This window comes from Cuculus canorus, chromosome 3 (assembly GCF_017976375.1).
Source record: "Cuculus canorus isolate bCucCan1 chromosome 3, bCucCan1.pri, whole genome shotgun sequence".
Taxonomy (NCBI): Eukaryota; Metazoa; Chordata; class Aves; order Cuculiformes; family Cuculidae; genus Cuculus; species Cuculus canorus.
The window spans coordinates 30,736,738-30,758,108 of record NC_071403.1 but is presented as its reverse complement, the minus strand read 5'-3'; the positions used below and the strand labels follow the sequence as shown (position 1 = coordinate 30,758,108).

Sequence of the window (21,371 nt, the reverse complement as noted above, 5' to 3'; positions counted from 1 at the left end):
TTGCTGCTGGGCTCCCCCCGTTCTGAACTCCTCCTCTGAGCCGCGCTCTGAGTTCCCCCCCCGCGCTGCTGAAGCGAGAGCCCCGCTCTGAGACCCCTCTGCTGAGTGTGTGTCCCCGTCCCCACCCCCACCCTCCTGCTCCGAGCCCCCGGTGCCGAGGTCCCTCGCTGAGCCCCCCGCTCTGAGCCGCCCGGTGCCGGGTCCCTCACTGCCGGGATGTGGGGCGCGGTGTGGCGGCGCGGGGTCCGCCGCGGGCAGGGGCTGTTGCGGGGGCTGGTGTCGGGCGGCAGCCCCTGGAGCCAGGTGGTGTCGGAGGCCGAGAAGATCGTGGGGTACCCGACGTCCTTCATGAGCTTGCGGTGCCTGCTGAGCGACGAGCTCAGCAACATCGCCATGCAGGTTCGCAAGCTGGTGGGCACCAAGCACCCGCTGCTCGACACCGCCCGGTAAGAGCCCCGGGACGGGCTGGGACCGACGGCAGCTCGGGAGGGAGGGAGGGGGGAGGTTTGCTGCTTCCCGAGCTCTCGGGAGTTGTGGCTTGGTGGGTGCTTTGGGTGCCTGAGAAGGACCATGCGGTGGGACGCCTCCCTAGGGAAACGCTGCCTGGAGCGCTGAGGTTTGGCGTGGGTGCAGAGCTTTCCGCTCCAGGCTCTTCCTTTCCTTGCCGCAACAGGTTTTTCTTGCTGTATCCTCTCTCATCCCCGAGTTATTTCGTTGTAATGCCACGTGCGAGGAAGGAGTTTCCCCAGGCAATGGGAGACCTGACCGCGCTTTAGAGACTTCTTGAGCCAGATCCTCTATCAAGTCTATCGTGTTTAATAAACCAAAATTGTGCCAAAAAAATATTCCCTTGGCAATGGAAGAACTATGGCTGCTCCCTGACAGTCCGGGTTTTTTGAATATTAAGAACAATATTGTGAGGAAACCGGTGGAAAAAAAGTGGTAGGACCAGTCAGGTTAAAAGCTCAAAGTGACACCGCTCTGAGCTGTGTGTTTGGTTACTAAGAGCTTTACGAAACATTGTTTTGGAATATCCAGCTGGGAGCTAGGAGTTCTTGTACATTGTTGAGATTTTTAGGGTTGCTAAGCTGATTATCCACCCTTTTCATTTCTAAGGCAAACTGGTGGGAGACTTGCATTCCTGCCAATGAGCAGAAGTTGGGATCGTTGGGCAGTGTTTTCTTTGACTGTAAAAGAAGAACTGACTGGCAGTAAGTTTTTAAACAATAAAATGCCAGAAGCTTAAATAATAAAAAAAAAAATGCAGTTTTCCAAGGGCATTGGATTGTAGGTTTAGGTGTTTTTAGTTTTTGGGGTTTTTTTGGCTGTTTTTTGTTTGATAGAACTGTATTTGCTGTAACTGCAAATACAGCAATGTTAGTAGAACCAAAGTTTAATATGCACAGTATTTTTTGAATAGGTGTAAACCAAAAATTAGCATTAGTTCAAAGCAAATGTTCTGCTTTTCTTTTAAAGAATAAAAACAGTAGCTGTGCAGTGGTCCTTGGCAACTCCACAGTTATGGTGCAATGATTTAAAAACCAGATTTGTTTTTCAAGCTTTCTGTCTAAATCTAGCCATCTTGAGTAAAAAAAGGAGTACAGGGACAAACACAGCTTTTTGAAGAAACATTATTTTGGGGGAGGATTTATATATTGGCGTTAAGTAGACTTTTCTGGAAGAAACAAATCAACTTGATAATAAAAGTGGAAAATATTTGACTTGAGAAAATGCTGGTGGACAGGGTTTTGTTGCATTGTTTTTAAATGCAGGTTGTGATATTATGATAAGCTTAGTAAAGATTTTTTGTTTTCTTTTATAAGGGGGGGGGGCAAGAAGAAAGTGTTTTTCTTCCTTTGGATCCGACGTTAGGGTCAGTCAATGGAATGCTGGCAATAGGACTGAAGCATAGTATATTTGGGTTCTTAAGCTTCCACTGCGGTCATAAAAGTATCATGGAGACCACAGTGCTAAAGTGAGACACATTTTAGCTCTACAGAGTCTGTTCAATGTGTCATAGTTGCTGGTTTATTTGTGAATTAAGTTTAAATACAGTATTTTTAGGGTGGTAAGGGAGTGGAATGGGTTGTCCAGGGAAGTTGTGGCTGCCCCATCCCTGGATATAAGTGTTCGAGGCCAGGCTGGATGGGGCCTTGGGCAGCCTGATCAGTGGGATGTCCCTGCCCATAGCAGGGGGCATGGAACTAGATCATCTTTCAGGTCCCTTCCAACCCAAACCATTCTATGATTTTGGGGTGTGGTTGGAGGTTTCGTAGTGGAGCTGTGATGTGTATGTGGATTTTCTTGTTGTTTTAAGTGGGTTGCTCTGGATTTAATTCTTTAAGCCTGTGGCCTGCAAAACAGCAGTAGGAATATAATCGTGCACAGGGTCAGCAAGAATGAATCCATTCATTTTCTAAATTCATATATGTTTCAGAGTACACTACTAACCTGATGGGTCATGCTGGAAACAAAAGTCAGTATTTACTCACATAAAACTGAAAACATGTGCCCTTATTTTGGATGTTCTTATTTGGCTTCATTGGTATTTCCGAAAGCGTTGTTGTGGATGCATTTCCAATGGCCTTGACCTTTGTATTACAAGAGAGTTTAATTCCTGCTGACGAGTTTTAGTACACCTGTAGCCAGGCACAAATTGCACCTCACCTTGGTTTATGATGTTATTTTGCAAGAAGGTGAATTTTGATCTTGTTCTTTCGTAATAATCTCTTTCTGAAATTCAAGTGTTGTATGTTTGACTGTAAATGTGATTAATTTTAGTTGTAGATCTGAGGTCTATGCTCTGACTTAGCTGTAGCAGTTTAGGAAACAGGCCTTGTTTTTTTCAATACTGGATACATGTTTAACATCATTATGCATGCTTATAAAGTGACATAGGTTTCCTGTTCTGTGTTCAGGCAAATGTTTTAAAGCATGGGTACCTAAAATACATTCTTTGATTTTTTTTATTTTTTTTTTTAAACTTAGGTGATTGATATGTACCACAACTCTAATCTTTCAGACTGTGAGTGCATAAATACTGTATATGTCTATTAAGTGCTCCAACACTCTGTGGGAACATCTGAAAAATCTGGGCAGTCAAATTGATAAATTGCACACGCTGTTTCTCAAGTTTCTACTCATTTTTGAGGTTATAAATGGTGACAAATATGATTGTTTGCTGTCATCTCTAAGAGATATTAATTTTTTTTAACCTTCTTTGACTAGTGGCATTTTATCATCAGTGGTTTTGTGTCTGTCCTCCCTTCCTGTCTAAATGCTTTGCCAGCCTTTGAAGTCTTCCTTGGGCCATTAGGGATTTCCTAAACTTTAGTAGAAAACCTTTTGCTTTTTCTGTTCAGAAGAGGTTCAGAGCTGAGACAGCGTAAGCGATGATTGCCACCACAGTGAAAGCCTTCAGTGTAACAGGAGCACTGATATGAGCATTTTTAACCTTTTGCTGAGCTTTGGGTCAGGAGGCTATTGCAACCCATAGCCTGTGCCGAGGGCCTTAAAGAAGGCCGCTGAAAGATAACTGTCTGCGTGAGACAGGACATGTGGAGGAACAGCTGTTGGGGCAGTATACATTGCTTTGGTGATCCCATCCATTTCTCCCTCTCGTTTGGATGCAACAGTGGCAGCTCCTGTGTGTAAGTGCTGGCCATGAATCAGGACTGCAGCAGGTGTTCTGGGATGATGTGCGACCCTGATACCTCCCACCGAGCCTGTGCCTGTCCAGCGGCTTTAAATCTGTGAGCTATTGCTGACTCTGCTCTTGGGAGGGCAGAGATGGGTAACTGAGCCCTGCAGTGAGGGATTTGGGAGTTCTGCAATCCATATGGTAAAGTCAAGTTTATCTTGTTTTGTTTTGTTTTGTTTTTCTATTGAAGTTTTTGGTTCCTTCGAAGTCAGCCATGTGAAGTGCATCCTCAGTACCAGCTCTGCAGGACTTGTTTGTAGGAGGGTGAAATGTGAGGGAAAGGTTATATTTCATTTCAGAATGGCTAATGTTTGGTGGTTAACATATCATTGGAAGCTGGGGTATCTGGATTATATTCACAGCTGTGCTTTTGGCCCTCCAACTAGGGCAAGTCACTTAATTTTTCATACTTGCATTTACTTATCTGTAAAATGAATACCGTAGCATCTGTTTTCTGGAGGTGTTGCACTTCATTCACTACCACCTGTATTGATTGCTGTGGTCTTTGAGTGGAAAACAGTGCATAAGCAATATTAATAAAGAATACTTTAAAGAAATGCTATCATTAAGATATTAACATCTACCAGATACTCTGGAAACAAAATTGCAATCTGACTACTTATAGATATTTCTGTTTGTAGTCCTGTGAGTCACTCTATGGTTCTTCAGAGCTTTCCAGGTTTTTTTTCCACTATAATGAAGTGTTTTCTGCAGCTACTCAAAGCTAACGTTTACATTTTTTTTACTCTTCAGGCTTTGTTAGAGTAAAGGACAATTTTTTTCAACACATGAACGTATGACCTGCTTTTCAGCTGGGAAGCAAGCAAATTACCAGTCTTCTCATTCCCCTTCCTTTCTAGACTAACATACATCCTGCTTAATATAGAAAAGAATCTGTAATTGGCACAGTGATTTCCTTTTCTCCAATACTTAGCGTAAATAATGTTTTTTTGATTATTTAATCTCCCTTGAGAAGGGTATAGCTTGCTGCAGATTGTAAACAGTAAACGTTATGGCCAATGCATCACTTTTATAATATCAGTAAATGAAATGGGGCACTTCATACATGTAAAATTATTATGGGATACCATTTAGCTCTAGCCATTCTGTCATTAGTGTGTGGGAGGAATGATTATATTTTAGTTCTGTCAGAATTGTTTGTTGGTGATAAATGCTTAAGTAGACTTAGTTACAGTTTTTCTGGGTTATTGCAGAAATAAAAAGCTTTGATAGACCAGATTTTGTTCTGTTGCAGCATGCTCTGTGTAGATCTCTAGCCATTTTAAACATCGACCATAAAATGCCATCCAGGGGAGGTAGCTTCAAGATTACTGCTCTTTGTTTAAGATGTCCAATAACACTGGTTCCCTGATAGTTCCATTTCTGTCAGCTTGAAATGGCTCATTTCGATACCGCATATCTTGTAACTTTGTATGTGGCATGTGTTTGTCCTCCTGTGTGGGTGACTGATTCCAGTGTGGGTCTAGGGATTTGTTCCATCCTGGTGTTGATCCAGTTGTCATGACCAATTTATATTTTGTCTTAACAGAATGGTTCCCTTAAAACTATACCTTTTTTTTTTTTTTTTTTTTTTAATAACTGTAGATGCTGTGGTTGACTACAAGTAGTTTTTTAGCAACTTATTTCAGTTGCTAATTAGGGTTTTTTTCTGGGCTAGGAAGGTGAAAGTTTCTGTTTACTTGGGAGTGGCTTAGGAGGTGACTTTCTCTGAAAACAGCCAGCAGCTGGATACTCAAAAGTGACAAGCAGAGGGTCTGGTTGACTTACAGTTTGTAAACATAAATTTTACTACAATCTCTTAAGTTCTACTGAGTTGTACGATCTGTAACAGGCATCGGGGGCATAAAGTCCCTTTCCTGTTGTTGCTGAATCAGAAGTTAAAACACACTTGCATTCACTAAATTTTACTACTTTTCAGCCTGTTTTGTACAAAATTTCAGTTTGTAAAAAATATTTTTGTGGTCAAAAGGTGTGATTTTTATAATCGTGGTCAGAAAGTCTGTGATGTTAGCAATGAGGCAGCAGTTGTCGCTTCCTGTGTTTACTGCACAGATCTTTTGGACTTCCACAAAGCACTGGCCACCAAAGGTAGCATACAAAGCACCTCTGGATAAAGTCTTAGTAGTGATGTCAGAAAGGCAGAAATATTTTTCTTGCTTGACATATTTGATACTATCTCCAAAATTACTGGAATACTGGTAGTTATGGCAAGTTTGCCTTAGTCCGGGAAAACTGTTTCCTAAAGCATTCTGTGTAGCTGATGGAAACGGAGGTGCTCTCAGGAGAAGCACTGAAGTTAAATTCTTGCTTTGGCTCTCGCCGTCAAGAAGCTTCTCTTTCAAGGAAAGCTGGCCTCTCTTAGCTGAATTAGATTATGTGAATATCTTTGTCTGTTTTGATTGCCTTGAATACTATCTTCACCATGTTATGTGTCTTACAAATATTGGTACTCCTTAGGGGTTTTGGCTACTAAACTCACCATTTTATAAACAGTTATTAGATACCAAAAAACTTGTGTTTATTTGTTTAATTCTGAACAAACTCTTAGGGAGCTGTCATGGAAAAATCAATTTTGGCAGATAAAGAGACATGGGAGAAATTCAACCACTTACAGGCTTGTATATGGACTAATACTTCCTTCTGTATCTGGTTCCATGTTTTTTCTTACATCTGTGGCCTTCACTATGGTTTTCAGTTAGACACTTAGGATTGTGTTGTACAGCTAAGTGAAGACGGAATCCATACTTGCAGGTTACACTCGCTCTTTATACTCTTGTAAGGAGGGAGGTGATGATGAATAGATGTGTACTGCTTGTTCTTTCCCCCAAATTTTATTTTTAGTTTCTCTCCTCTGTAAGTTTCATCAAGGTATGTTTTTTTATCAATTTTCTTCACTATCAATGTTATGTTCATATACACAAGTATTCATACCCATGAGTTTTTGCTGCGTTTTTGAAGAGCTGCCAGTACACCCCAGAAGATGAGAGTTGCATCAGAATTTGTACGCTTTGGCTTTGAGTTTCAGTTTAAGGGGTCTTAACTTTTTTTTTTTTTTTTAATAAAATGTTGTAATTTTGCTGGGTTTGGTAGTAAGGACCTCATTCTTCAAGGAAAGCATATTATCCACTCACAAGTGTATGTATGGGTATATAAAAAAAACCAGTTTGGAACCTAAGCTAAAAAAATCCAGCGTACATACGATAGTATTCTGAATGAGGTAAGTTGACAGTCTTAAGTTGTAGCAACCTTCCTGTTTACCACCTTTGCAGTGCACAAACTGTAATATAGTGATGCAAGGATCCCAAAGGAGTAGAAAATTGTTTGCTCAAGTTTGATGCTTTCACTCTTAAAGATTGGCTCTTCTTCCTTCCCTCCCCCACTCCTCCCCCCATACTATATTAGTAGACAATGGCTCAAGAAGTAAAGGCAGTCACCATCAGGATCGTGGGTCTATTACAAATGTTGAAATGTTGGGAGAGGCCAGGCTGATGAATAAGTAACTAGTTTTCAGTTGTAGGGGTGCTCAGTTCTTGTCTTGTCATTTACTGATAGTGTTTTTGTGGAAGAATTTATGCAAAGGATGTTAAATTGGCTATTGTACCATACGATTATGCTGAATATTTTGCTGCTATAAGCAAAGTAGGATCGAGTAGCAAATCTGCAGCATGGATGTGCAAAAACAAGGGTGCAAATTAAATTCTCTTGCATATGAATAATAGTTTTTTGCAGTGATTCTCATTTACATATCTATGTTGAATCCAGGTTCCTGTGCTTGTGTTATTTCATATGCATAGGATAGTCCTAGTGAATTCAGTAGGTAATGATGCTGTTCAGGATTTTCTGAGAGAATTACTTACAATGAAAACTAATACGCTGTCCTGATATTGATCATTTCTGGTATTGTTAATAGGGAATATAAGTCAGAATTTAATGTACAGTTTAATGTACAAATAACTTTGACAAAATGAAAGACCTTGGGATTTCTTAAACTTGGGCTTCAAGCATGTGAGAAAGAAACTGAATGTTCAAGGAACAGATCCAAGTACCAATCAATCTTGAAAGGATTTAGTATACTACACCTAGAGCAAACTTGGTTTTACTTTAGGTTCATAGGAGCCCAAGCATCATTTTGAAATAAAGGTAATTTTTAAAGTTCACATCTGTTCTTTTCTTCTTTGAGGTACAATTGATTTCTAATGCATGGGGCTATTGAATAGCAAGCTACGTGTGCCAGTGGAGGACTGTTAGGTCAGTGTTTGCTCTACAGGTTAAAGCAACTGAATAAGTGGAAACAGTTTCAAAATAGTTATTTCTGTAACCTCGAAGAAGGTTACAGAATCTTCTTTTTGGCTATAACAAATTAACGTCCTTTTCTTAATGGAGTGACGGGAAAAGAACTTTTCTTACGGCTTTTACTCTTTCTGAGGTCTATGTCTTGTAGATTGCACGAAGTGTTCTCCCCTACTCAAGATATTTCCCCCCCTCCACTGCCTATTTTGTTGATGTCCCTCCCTGTTAACTTCTTGTTTTGGAGGTCCTGACTTTGGCAGGAGGGCGGGTTAACAAGTCACCATGAGCATTTTCAGAATATTTTCGTCCAAAAACTGTGGGCAGCGCTGTATCCTGTACAGCACTTTGTAAATCTGTTCAGGAAAATAGAGAGTTCACAAAGGACAAAGGTAAGCTGGGGAGTTAGATGGCTCTGTGCTTACACTATTGCTTCCTCCTAGGGTTGGCACACCATTGTCTTAAATTATTAATATCTTTCCTTTACCCTACTTCTGAGTGTCTTAGTTCCCCTCAGGGTAGGTAGACTGTCTGCAGTGCTTGCCCTAAAGGAACTACTGCTAGAGACAAACTTGACAGACTATAAAGGAACACCATGAATTTAAAAATTGGATCTATTACAAGAAAAATTAAGTTTAAAATCTGTTGCAGCTGCTTTGCTGTCCTTGAATTGTCCCTGCCAATTCTCTGGCATTGACAATCACTTTAGCTTAATTATTGTTCTCTGTTGCTGTGCAGGAGATTCATCTAAGGAAAGAAAAACTGATCATATAGGAAAACTGGTGAGAATCATTATACATAGGCTTTTGTCAAACGCATGCTGCGACCTAGCTGGATTTTACTTATAATGATAGATAGGGCTTAGAAATTTGCCTCAGTACCTGATTCAACTGAGAAACCCTAGGACCTGTTCAGCTTGCCGGAGGTTCTTCAGGTGAGCCACAGCCATCTTTTCTTCAGTCCTTGCATTCATCTTTCTCATTTCTTTTCCACTTTAATTACAAGTGATGGTTGTTGTTCCTACTTTGCTTTTGCAATTCTTCCAGTTACTTTCTTCAAAACAGCACTGGTTGATTCTTGTCTGTGCCTGCTCTTCCATCTTGGGGGAAAAACAAAGAAAGGCCTGCAGGTAATCCTGTGTTTCTTAATACAATGAAAGTGTTTAGTAAAATCTAGTTCTTTTTGTTCCCCATTTTTCCTTCCCAGACAGGGAAAGAAGTCATATGTAGGAGCTACTGATTCCACTTGATTTTCCAGTTAAAAAGCATGAACTAGCAAACCCCATAGCTTCCTCCTCCAGTTTGCTGCAAGAAGTACATCCTTTAGAAGAAGCTTTCTTCAAGATGAAGTAAAAAATATCTTTTATTATTTGTTATTCTAAAAAATCCTATAAACGTGAATTGCTTGGTTTGATAACTGCCACTAGACATACTCAAAATTAATTAATTATATAGAATTTGAACTTTTAAGAAAATCATTCACCGTAACAACCTCTATTTTATTTTTCTAGCTCTTCACGTGCATGCTGCAGACTTGCTGGAATGACGGCTATCCTTTCCATTAACTGTTAGGACACCCCCCAAAATAATCATAATCAAGGGGTTAATGCATCTCTACGCTGTCAGTGTCCCTGAAATAGCTTATATATCGTACTCTTTTATATTTTTTAAAAAAAGAGTCTGTATTTCAGTAGGTAGGTCTGGCTATGTAACAGGATGTGCTTGTGTAGACCCATCCTGCAAATACATAATAGTCCTGATTAAGGCAATTTGAGGGTAATGGTCCGTGCCAACACACTTTGTGTCTGGTTGTCATCTAAGTGATTAGCCAGTAGCAGAAGTGCTATAATTAGTTGATTTGGTAAGACTGCTTTTAATCAAACTTAACGAAAAGTTCAAGTTGTTAAGAGCTAAGTAGAATACTTGTTAGGTCAAAAACAGAAGGCAAAGCTTTGTGATTAGAAGTGGAAAATCATCTGTCTTGCACAGCTGATAAATGATTGTGCTAGTATATGTGTGTGTCAGTGATTTTTTTTTTCCTCAAAGGTACATAGCGTTAATTTTAAATTAGTGTTGAGCGTTGAGACTGAATACAACAGAGACACTGTATTTTTGTATTATGAAAATTCATATATTTTCATAGTCTAGAAAATAAAGGTTTCTATGGTATATCAATGCAGGCTGTGTGTGTGTTTGTTATACAGGTTGAAAGTTTTATCCCAGTAACCTTCCTGATTCTGATTTTCAACTGCTTTTCATTTGATGTGACTTGTGAAGATGAAGGTATGCTGTGTGCATATTTTAAAAGAATTTCAGTGATGTTTATGCTACATTATGAAGTTGATATTTGGATTATTCCTTTAGAAATTGACTTCTGGATGTGAATCTGTCTGGTATGACATATTTCAGTAATTGAAAATTAATCTACAGTAAAAACATGCTTTCCCCAAACCTGTGTGGCCTTGTGGAGGTGAAGCTGAAGTGTAAAGGGTTAAGAGATCAGTTCATCATCAGTTCTTGATCCCAAGTTGTTAGAGCCAGGAATACCAGGGAGGGCGTATGCTCCATGTTTTTTTTCTGTCCACAGGAAGAATTTTTCACTTCTTGATTATTTATAAGTTTGGGTAGTATGGGAGTCACTCACAGACTCTGAGAGAAATCAGATGTCACCTGTCACTAACAGTTATAATGCAAAAAGACTGTTCTTAGCAGCAAGACTCTGAAGACTAGAGGAAGCTCGAAGTATGGAGACCTTTAGGTTAACTGTGGGGGAAGCCGTCCTTCCGATATACGTTTACTCAGGGAATGGAAGGCATTACAGTTTCTACTAATAGAATTTAGAGCATATTTTATGCATCTTTTGTCCATAATACAACTTCGTAAAACTGAAACAAATAGTTTTGCCACCTGGAAAGTAGAAAGTGAATCCATGTAATGATTATAATGTGTCGTAGCAACCAAGTTTTAAATAGTCAAATTCCAAAATAATGTTATACAAATGACATAAGAGGAAAAAGAGTATTATGTGTTATGTTATAGCAACAGGAACATGGACTTGGTTTTTGTTTGTCAGCCACTTGGAATCATATTGCTGCCTGTGGATTTGGGTGGGGGTAGTTTGTCCTAACACAGGAGTGTGTGCTCAGGCATGTGTACATGGAGTTTTTTTTTTTTTTGCTGTCCTTGTTCCTGTGACATCTTAATAGAGGTGAAGTTAGGTTTTCCTGTTGTGAATTTATTTTCAAATAAAATATGAACTGAATATTCACCTTCTCATTTGCTTTTCTACTTTAAAGCCTTTAGGGGTTCCTTTGAATTTTTTGGGTCTTTTGCCAGAGCTGGTTAGAGAATGATTAAGCTTTAGTAGTAGAACATTATGAATGAAACTTCAAGAGGTTGATTTTTTTTTTTTTTTTTAATTAACATGACCTTAGTATTGTTGTTGAATGCCAGCCTGCAATGTGAAGTATAGACACTTCCCAGAGCGGTAATGAGATTTGCAGTAGGTGTATACACATCCCTCTGGTACCTTGTGTGTGCACGGGCTCTGAGCTGGGAAGAACTACCTGGGTGGTGAGGCAGGCTCCATCTCTGCCTTTTCTTACCCGAGTGCCAGCTGAGACTGTGGAGATGTGTTATGAGGAATTGGCTTGTGACCACAGTGCGTGTGTGGATATAAGTGGCTGGCAGCATATCTCTGTATCAGATTCGAAGTGTGGACGCAGAAATGGGTTATGTCTTGCTGTACTTGCACGCATCTTATGCTTTATAAGATTAGTGTGTGCAGTTAGCTTCTATGAATATGTTTTCATTTTAGGGCTTTGATTTCCAGTTTTGACAGGCCTCATCATCTGTCCACAGCGTTCTTTCAGATGTACCATCTTCCTAATAGTTACTTTATCAAAAGACCCCTTTTTCAGATAACTGCTGAGAATTAAATATCCATCGCAACCAGAAGTTGAGATGTCTTCATAGTTAGGATCATTTCCTTTCCCTTCCCTCTTCTGTTGTAATTGCCAGGTGACTGACTTGCTGGAAATAGAAAGTCTGGATTAATATGTTGTCCCTGGGTGGTACCGCTGTTTCAGATTATCTTGGTGTGCATGTAGATATTAAATATTGAAAGCTGTTTTCGTGTTCTCATGTGGTGAAGCTCAGTGTAAACAAGTCTTATTTACTGAGCAGTTTGGGAAGCATGTATGCACCAGCGTGCCTTAGGAAATCTGCCATTTAAGCGTTTGTCCTGACTTTTCTCTTGGTTATGATAAATGGAGCGGTAGACAAGGAACCTGGACTAATCAGTGTTATTGTGAGGAAGAAACATTGTCCTGTGAACGTGAAGAAAATCTGTTTAAACTCATGCATCTGATGTTGTATGAAATAGTGTCTTTATGCCTTAAAGATTTGTACCCCTTTTGTTAAATCTGGAGGCAAACAAATGGTCCTTCTTATGAAAATAATTATTAACAAAGCAAGACAATACATTGAAGAGGATTCAAGATGTCTTAATATTTTAAGCCTACTTGGAATGAATGTTGCCGTGCTATAGAATGTAGTGCAAACGCATGACAAGAATTGTGCTGCTGGTTACTGAGAGTGTAGTTGTATTCTTCACATTTAAAAAACACAAAGAACCAAGAAAAAAAAAAAAGCCCCACTTTGGGAAATGGTGAAAAGCAAGGTTTTTTTTTTGTTTTCTACCTCCATTCATATATGAAGACAGTAGATGCCCAAACCTTATATATGTTTCACCTTTGCCTTATGAGTAATTTGGAGGTGTTTTTACACTTTTATATCAAGAATGGAAAACCCTTTCCTCTTTTGAGTACTAAATAAACCTTTCAGAGCTGGTCTAGCCCTAGAAGGGAGAGTAAGAAGAAGAAAAAGAGCAAGCTCTCTTTTAGCTCTAAATTCCCTAATTGTGGTTTTCATTAATTCACAAGCTGTTGCACATTTATTTGTTTTTACTACTGAAATACAAAAGGCAGAAATGTGCAGGCTGGTTGTGGTGAAAGGAAGTGTAAATGTGGGTAGCCTATTGTGTTTCCATACCTGATGTAATTTTCAAAATGGAATTTTGCATTAAATTACCTAAAAAAGTCATCATTTGTTGATGTGAATAATTTTAAATTCTTCCCTCCCCTGTGAATGATAAATTATTCTTTCATGAGAGATCTAGATTATTTTAATTAATTGTTTAGATGTTTAAATCTTCAAGTTTTAAATCAAGTTACAGGTGAGTTAAGCTCTTCCCTGAGGAGCTTTTACTATGTTAGCAGTGGAGAAGAATAATATCTGCTGCATAATTCTCTAATGGGCTGTTGTATGCTGCTCTGTTGAACAAGACTGCTATTTTGCTTTTGATTTCTGGTCTGTGTCCAGCGCATCAAGGAACAACTTAGAAAATTAGAAGATATCACCAGAAACATGTTTTCCTGTCAGCCACGGAAGAGAAAGATTAACATGCACTAAAATGTATTGCTTTGTGAAGTTGTTGAGGACTGCAGAAATTTAATGTAAAACTAAATGAGGTATCGGTATCTGCATATATGAATTTTTTTAGATAATAGGCAAAATAGACGGGTTTGTTGGTGTTAGTTTGATAGCCTGAGTTCAGTAGGTGTTCTTGCTTAAACTGTTTCTCATGTATGTATGTAACTATATACGGTTATAAAAAGATGACATTATCAGTTGCTTATGGTCTGTGGGGATTTAATCGATGCTTATTTTCCTGCTCTTGAGAATGATTACTGGTTGAAGATGTGGTAAATTTGGGTCATATTTGGCATGTGTTTAAACTGAGCCTGAGACTGATTTACAAAAAAAAGAGAATAACAAACCTAAGTGGTGTGTTTTCTCTTGTGTGGCCATTGCAGCCAAGCTGCAATTTATTTTGTAGTGTCTTCAATTATGATAAATGATACATTCAGAAAATAAAGTAGGATAAAGTGTTTAGGCATTAAACTTTTATTTTTTTTTTAAAGTTAGCTTTTATCACTGTGCCTTTAATTGTGTTAATTACTTCCAAGAATTTTCTTGGAAGCTAGCTGAAGAGCAGAATCAAAGGGGAGGAGAAATTGCCGTAAGCAAAGCCTTTTTGTGAGAACATTCTTATAATAACTTATGGGAGAGTCATCACTAAACCAGTCACTTTTAAAATTTCTCCTCTTCATGCTTTTTTTAATCTTAATGTTTTTGGTTTCTTAATAATCGTCCAGAATATCCTATTTCAATGCCTGCAGCCAATAGCAGAGAACAAAGTGTTTGTCCTCTAATTAAATTTTTCTCATATATTTTAATTTTTGGTATCTGTTGGGGACAGAGTACCAAGTTAGATGAATTCAGTTGTTGAATTTGGAGTATTCTGGACTACTTTTTTCATCTTCGCTACCTCAGTGCTCAATGGATAGAGTGCTAGCCTGTCATGTAAGAGCTCCAGGCTGGATTCTTCATTCTGGCCACGTGGCTGTTGCCAATGTTTTTTTTTTTCTGGGCAAATGGTGGCAACTTTATGGGTACAGCACCACTTGGGGCTACGGACTCAGCACCCTGGCAGGAGCATGCTGCCACACATACCTGGAGGTCAGAACACATGTGTATGTCCTACTTCCAGCTCTGTTGTGCTGTGGAGATCCTCCTGAGGAGGCCAAAAACCCGTGCCCTAGCTGGGGCCAGTGCTTACCAGCGTGCAAGATCTGGAATATTAAAAGAAATGTTCATAAAAACTTTAAATGTGGGGAACTGCAGTTTGTGAAGGTTGGGGTTTTTTTTGTTTAGTTGCATACTCTAGGAAGCAAGTGGTTGGAACTCATCCATGATGTTGTGCAATGGATATACTTCAGTTTTGGTGTATGTGTTTTGTTTTGTTTTAATTTTTACTGTCAGCTGTTGTGAAGTTCCCCATTCAAACACTACTTGCAGTTAACTTGGAAAATGCTTACGTTTTTTCACTGCAAATTATATAAAATTGCTTTGGTTACTAAAAATTCAATATAAGTTATTAATATCAAAATGCAGTAACAGTGTGGGATGTCAAATAGCAAAACTGTTATTTACAGAAAGTGTTGAAATTCATGTTGCCATAAATGGCCACTTTTTATTGACATCTTGTGATAGTTAAAAAAAGAAGGCTTTGGGGTTTGTTTTTTTTTCCTTTTTGTATGCAAAGAAAGTTACATCCAACCTGATTTATTTATTTTTTGCTTCATGCACAAGTGGTCCTAACACATTTTTGGACTGAGGCAGAAAGTAATCTCCAGGTAACAATATTCTGTGCTATTTTAAGGATATATGCCCAACTGATGGTTTTTAAAGCACAAAATAATGATGACATACCATGCAGAGGTCTTGCTTGCCTGAGGCAAATAGTCAGAATGCACTAGATGCAGACTTCTGTTTGCTGATGAAAGTGTTGAAAAGGAGCTGGGTTTTATAGTTTTGTGGTTGGGGTTTGTAGGTCTTTTTTTTTTTTTTAGTGTGGCATTTATCTTTTCCAATTTGCTATTAATTATACTGCATTTAATTAACAGCTGAACTATTTTGCACAAAATAAGTGTAAGGGCTTCTGGAAGGGAAGTTTGGAGCTCCATTGTGGCAAAAATAAGGTTCAGTTGATTGCTTGATAACAGCAAGAAGAATGCCAGGGAGTTTGGACAAAGCATGCCAAGCCCAGGGGCAAGGTAGCTTTTCAAGCCTGGGATAAGGGTCCTGACAGATTCCCTAGTGAGTGGGGAATAGGAGCCTTACTACTAAATTATTAGAGAACCAGCTAATGAGAGAGGAAGGATTCAGAAAGGCTAAGAAACCCACAGATTTCAAGAGGGAAAAGTAAGAGGAGTACATTGCAGAAGTCAGACTAAAGAGGAGTCGGGTGGAGTGTGCACACACCAAGGGCTGATCACAGCAACGTTGTTAGAGATATGTGTGAAACAATTTCAGTTTATGTCCAGAGCATTCCAGTGGTTTCTAGAGGTTTTCTGCCGTGTAGTGCTTTTAAAAGCTAAGTACCGTGTATGTTCTTTTCATCACTTTAAATTGAAAACAACAGAAAGATATAGTTCAGCAGACTAGCAGCTCCCCTTATGGACAGCAGTTCACGAACTTTGTCTTGCAGTGTGTGTCTGTATTGTGTGTATGGTCTGACAGCCGCTTCTCAGCGTCAGTGTATACTTGTCAAGTGAAACTGGAAATACTTAGCATTTTTAATACTACTCTTTGGAGAACATATGTTACTTAAAGGAATGCAGTGTGACTGTTTTTAGTTGAAGAGGTATGGGAATTATATACAAGAACAACCATAGGGAAGGAGAATCTATACTAATGAAAACTTTGACGCAATGCAGAAGTGGTGATGATGCCTGAGCGTGCAAATGACAAAGCATTTGCTTACTGCAGATGTATTTGGCCACAGGAATAAAAATTTGATGGAGGGTAGGGAGGCTCTGCAGAGGGATCTGAACAGGCTGGACTGCTGGGCTGAGGCCAATGGCATGAGGTTTAACAAGGCCAAATGCCGGGTCCTGCACTTGGGGCACAAACCTATGCAGTGCTATAGACTAGGGGAAGTCTGGCTAGAAAGCTGCCTGGAGGAGAAGGACCTGGGGGTGTTGGTTGACAGTCGACTGAACATGAGCCAGCAGTGTGCCCAGGTGGCCAAGAAGGCCAATGGCATCTTGGCTTGTATCAGAAACGGCATGACCAGCAGGTCCAGGGAGGTTATTCTCCCTCTGTACTCGGTACTGGTGAGGCCGCACCTCGAATACTGTGTTCAGTTCTGGGCCCCTCTCTACAAGAAGGATGTTGAGGCTCTGGAGCGTGTCCAGAGAAGAGCAACAAAGCTGGTGAGGGGTCTGGAGAACAAGTCTTACGAGGAGCAGCTGAGAGAGCTGGGGTTGTTTAGCCTGGAGAAGAGGAGGCTGAGGGGAGACCTTATTGCTCTCTACAACGACCTGAAAGGAGATTGTGGAGAGGAGGGAGCTGGGCTCTTCTCCCAAGTGACAGAGGACAGGACAAGGGGAATGGCCTCAACCTGTGCCAGGGGAGGTTCAGGCTGGACATCAGGAAAGATTTTTTCACAGAAAGTGTCATTGGGCACTGGAACAGGCTGCCCAGGGAGGTGATTGAGGCACCTTCCCTGGAGGTGTTTAAGGGACAGGTGGATGAGGTGCTGAGAGGCATGGTTTGGGGAGTGTTAGGAATGGTTGGACTTGATGATCCAGTGGGTCCTTTCCAACCTGGTGATTCTATGATTCTATTCTGTTGGGATCTTCAGTGTAATAGCTTTCTGTTTTGTAGCAAAGTAGCTGCAATTTTAGTTTCATGATTTGCTGGGGGATTTAATAGTTCATCTGAAATCTTGTATTTACTCTTGTGACAGCTCTTGCAGTTTGAATCTCTGGAATAGAGACATTACAGCTCTGCAAAGCTTTTCCTTTAGCAAGGGAAGTTCTCAGATATAATGGGGTCTGAAAAGTTTGTTCCTGTTGCCTTTAGCCATTGCATTCTTGCTTCTCAGCCTTCTGGTTCAAAAGAACTCTATGGAGAAAAAAAAGTCTAGTAAAATGAGAGAGAGCAAGAAAATCCCTAAGAAATGTGAATCTCCTTTTCCTGGAAGACAAGCGAAAACTGTACTGAAATTGAGGAATATTGTGGAAAATGAGGTTTGCCTCAGACTACTGTGTCAGAAATTATAAACCCATATAATCACCAGAGTTCAGAAATAAATGAAACTAAGTCCTTTTTTTTCCCCAAAAAAGTTTAGAATCAAGAACATTTGTTCTGTATAGGGTAGGTACACAAGATATATTTCTTATTGCTATATTATTATTATTTGAATTTTAATTGCCTCTCTGGGGTAAGAAATTCTTTTAGGTTGATGGAAAAATGTCTTTGCACCTACATGAAAGTGTCTGATACTTTCACAAACTTTGAAATACTTGAGTTTTTAATGATTCAGGGAAAACTTCTTGCAGTTGAACAGTTTTATTAACTGAAAATCATCTTTCTGGACCTATTGAATGGTTTAGTTCTGAAAGCATGCCAGAAATCTTTTTTGTTTTCATTGGCTGCTAAGTGATGCAGTAGGATAGTTTTAACAAGTGGTTTAAGACTCACTGTGTTGAGTCCAAGCAGAATTGGCTGGAGATGTTTTTGGATTCTGGTTTCACAAGCAGCCGAGTTGTCTGTTGGCTATTACTGCTGGAAAGGAGCTGTCACACTCTACTCTTCCCTGCTTTTGCCTGTACAGATCTATCTCTTCCATGTACCAGCTATGGTGTTGGTCTGGCCTTTCTGTGAACTACTGTAATTCCTTAATCCAGGAGAAGAGGAAAATGAGTGTTTTCTTCATTTTGGGTTTGTTTGGTGTTGGTCTCATCTGATTCACTGATGGGAGGTGATTTAATGTGTACTCTCTTTCAGTGCATGATATTCCTTGTGGAATGAAGAAATATATTGCTATATCCTATAGGATATTCCTATAATCCTCTTTAGTGAGGCTGCTTTTTTTGGAGAAGTTACTGCTTCTCTTTTTGCATTAGCAATCTGTAAGGACACTCTTTCCCCAGCGTCTGAAGTAGCAACTGAGCTTCTAAACTCTGAGGCACCTTGTGTGGTTCCTCTAGGTCTCTGTTACATTCTCCTTAGGCTGAAATGAAAAAAGCTTTAACAATTCTCAGTTTCTTTCCTTGATTCCAAAACATGGATGAATGTCCTTTGCTGCTGCTGTTACTACAGATTAATTTGATTTATTAACGTAGTTCTGTTATACAAACAGATAACAAAGAGTAGTATCAAGCCTCAGATTCAGACCTGTGTTTAGATTTTTCTCTGCTTACTCCTTCACTTCATGATTGAGTTAGTTGGGGAGCGAAACTGTTGGTATTCCTTGTATGTGTCTGGCAGGAGCGATCCTTCTCTATTTCGTGATAATTCCATCTAATGCAGAGCGAAGTGCAGGAAAGGATGTGTTTGTCTTTCACAGGCTCCCTTGCCTTGTGAGGTGAGTATGTGTCAAATATGCCTTGAATATTTTAACAACTAGTTTTGTCTCAGCCATAAAAAGAGAAGATTATAGATCTCTCTTCCTCTTTAGGATAGCCAAGGTCATGCCCACTCACCTCTATGTGTTTTCTGAAGTTTAAGTTGTCTTAGGAGCTAAAAGGATTTCAATGCTATTTTACAAATACCTTATCTGAAGAATCTCAGATAAATGGTGATGGGATGGGTACCCTCCCAGGCAGTGTAAGTGGAGTGCTTAAAATCTTCCAGCTGTTTGTCAGATACTTAACTCTCTGCTCTGAAACTGCTGCACCATCTGTCTAGCTAAAAAAGGCACACTGAGCAAGAAGAAAAGCATCTTTCCAATTCAGATGAGTCTACTGCATCCTGTGAGATAATCAAGTCACAGATGATTACAGGAACACTGAATTTTAAATTTTATAGGAATAGCTTCATAAAAGACGTGAAAGATTAAGTTTGAATGAATTCAGCTTCTGGGTATCTCAGGGGAACAACATCATAGCGGGAGCAACATCATACCATCCTAAGTTTAAAGTGACATTTTTGTCACTAACAGCTGCATAAATTTATTTGTTATTTGGTCTTGCATGTAGGTAATAGTTTCCTCTGTAAAATGTGCCATTTTAGTTAAATTAATGGTACTAACCATCCATTATTTTATATCATCTATTACAAATGCCATATATTTGATGAATAAAGTTTGGTGGGTTTTTTTCTGAAATGTCTAAACAGATCTGAAAGGTGCAGCAGGAGACAGGGTAAATTTTTATATAATAGATTTGAAATAAGCAAGTTGCTTAAAGGATGAATTCTACAGTACAATTCAATGGACATGAAGTTAATGAAACGTAAAAGGCCTCCGACAAGAAAAATATGAAAGAAATTTCTTAGCCCTTAGTGCCACCTGCAGGATAACCACTGGAACAGGCAGGGAAAGAAATTGAGAAATTTGGGTGGCACTTTACGGTGTCTGATAAGAAAACAAGAAAGTGTCACCTCCAACAAAAACCAATGAAACGTGCTTTCTTTGTCACACTGAGTTTCTTAACAATGTATATGTCAGTTTATTTTCAGCTTGTGAGTGGCATTAGGTTTGTTAGGTAGGGAATACACTGCGCATAAGGTTTCTCCACACACTTTGTTTTATACTTCTACAATAGCAGATGGCTTAACCAAGATTTCTTTCTTTAGACTTCTTGAAAGAAATATCAATTATTTAAAACCATACATCCACTACTAGTGATTTTGGGGATGACTGGTCCTTTGGTTCTGCTTCCTTTCTGAAAGCTCTCTCCTCAGAGAAGAGTAATGGACCTTAAATATTTACCTAATCTCCCATCAGCATTTATATGAAGGTGCATGTCAGATATAATGATGCAAATTGGGACCTTTTCTGCTAGGTCTATTTTTTCGTGGTATTAGAAAAGAATTATTTTCTCCTCAGACCAGTAGGCAAGCTGAGTGTAAATGCACATGCTAGCAGCAGGCAAGTGACACATACATGAAAAGAGATAAATAACAACTAAGAAGAATCAAGGTTGGGGTTTTGGGAGAGGAGAAGTATAAGCTGAAACCAAATGTGAGTGAGGTAGAAGTGATAATGGTGATGGTGTCTGGAAAATTGTTAAGTCCTATGAAGCTGCCATTGATGAAGAGTACATACATTGGCATGTGGCTTCAGCAAGATGTCTGAGAGTGTTCCTGTCTGCTCTTGGAGAGCTTAGTATTCACAAAGAATGTCTCTTGCTGATGGGGAAACTCTCCCTTGTCAGAAGCTGACCTGACCTCAATTGCTCACCTATTCATCACTTTCCTCCTGACTATTGCAATGTGATACACCTGGGCATGAAGCTTGCAAATCCTCAGAAGCTCCAGCTGGTTTAGGGTCTTCTATGTCATCTCTGCAGCACTGGCTGCCGTAAGTTAAATCTAATCTTCCTTTCTGTGTTTACTTTCTGCAAAACAGCAAGCTAAGGTACTGGTCCATAATCTTTGGGATACTCGCTAGTTGGGGTTCAGCATGTGTAAAAAGCTACAGGAAGCTGCAAGGGGAAAACTGTGGCTGCTTGCTGTGCTTTCTGGCATGCTGGAGCTCTTTGAGGTGAAAATTGTATGTGGCAGAATGTTCTTCAGGACAAGTCCTTTGCAAGAGAGGTAGGTCCCTTTGAGACTAAGGACCTATTCAACTAATATCAGGTGGTTTTCTGGTTAGATGTTGTTTGTGCACAAAGTTAATTATGTAAATTCTTTGAGTATTGTGGACTTAAGATAAAATTTTCTGCCTGTGTGTTTACATGTCTATCAGGACTCAGTTTTTTTTCTGACTATATAATGAGCATAGGGAA

The 21,371-nt window shown here is 39.5% G+C and overlaps 1 protein-coding gene across 1 annotated transcript in view; it reads left to right on the top strand.

Annotated features, from left to right (window-relative positions):
- Positions 1-21,371, top strand: part of PDSS2 (decaprenyl diphosphate synthase subunit 2) — a 125,670-nt gene continuing 104,299 nt past the window's right edge. Inside the window, exon 1 of the mRNA XM_054062830.1 lies at positions 1-446. Within this exon, the coding sequence (XP_053918805.1) occupies positions 217-446 (230 nt within the window). The 5' untranslated portion in view covers positions 1-216. The remainder of the gene's footprint in view (positions 447-21,371) is intronic.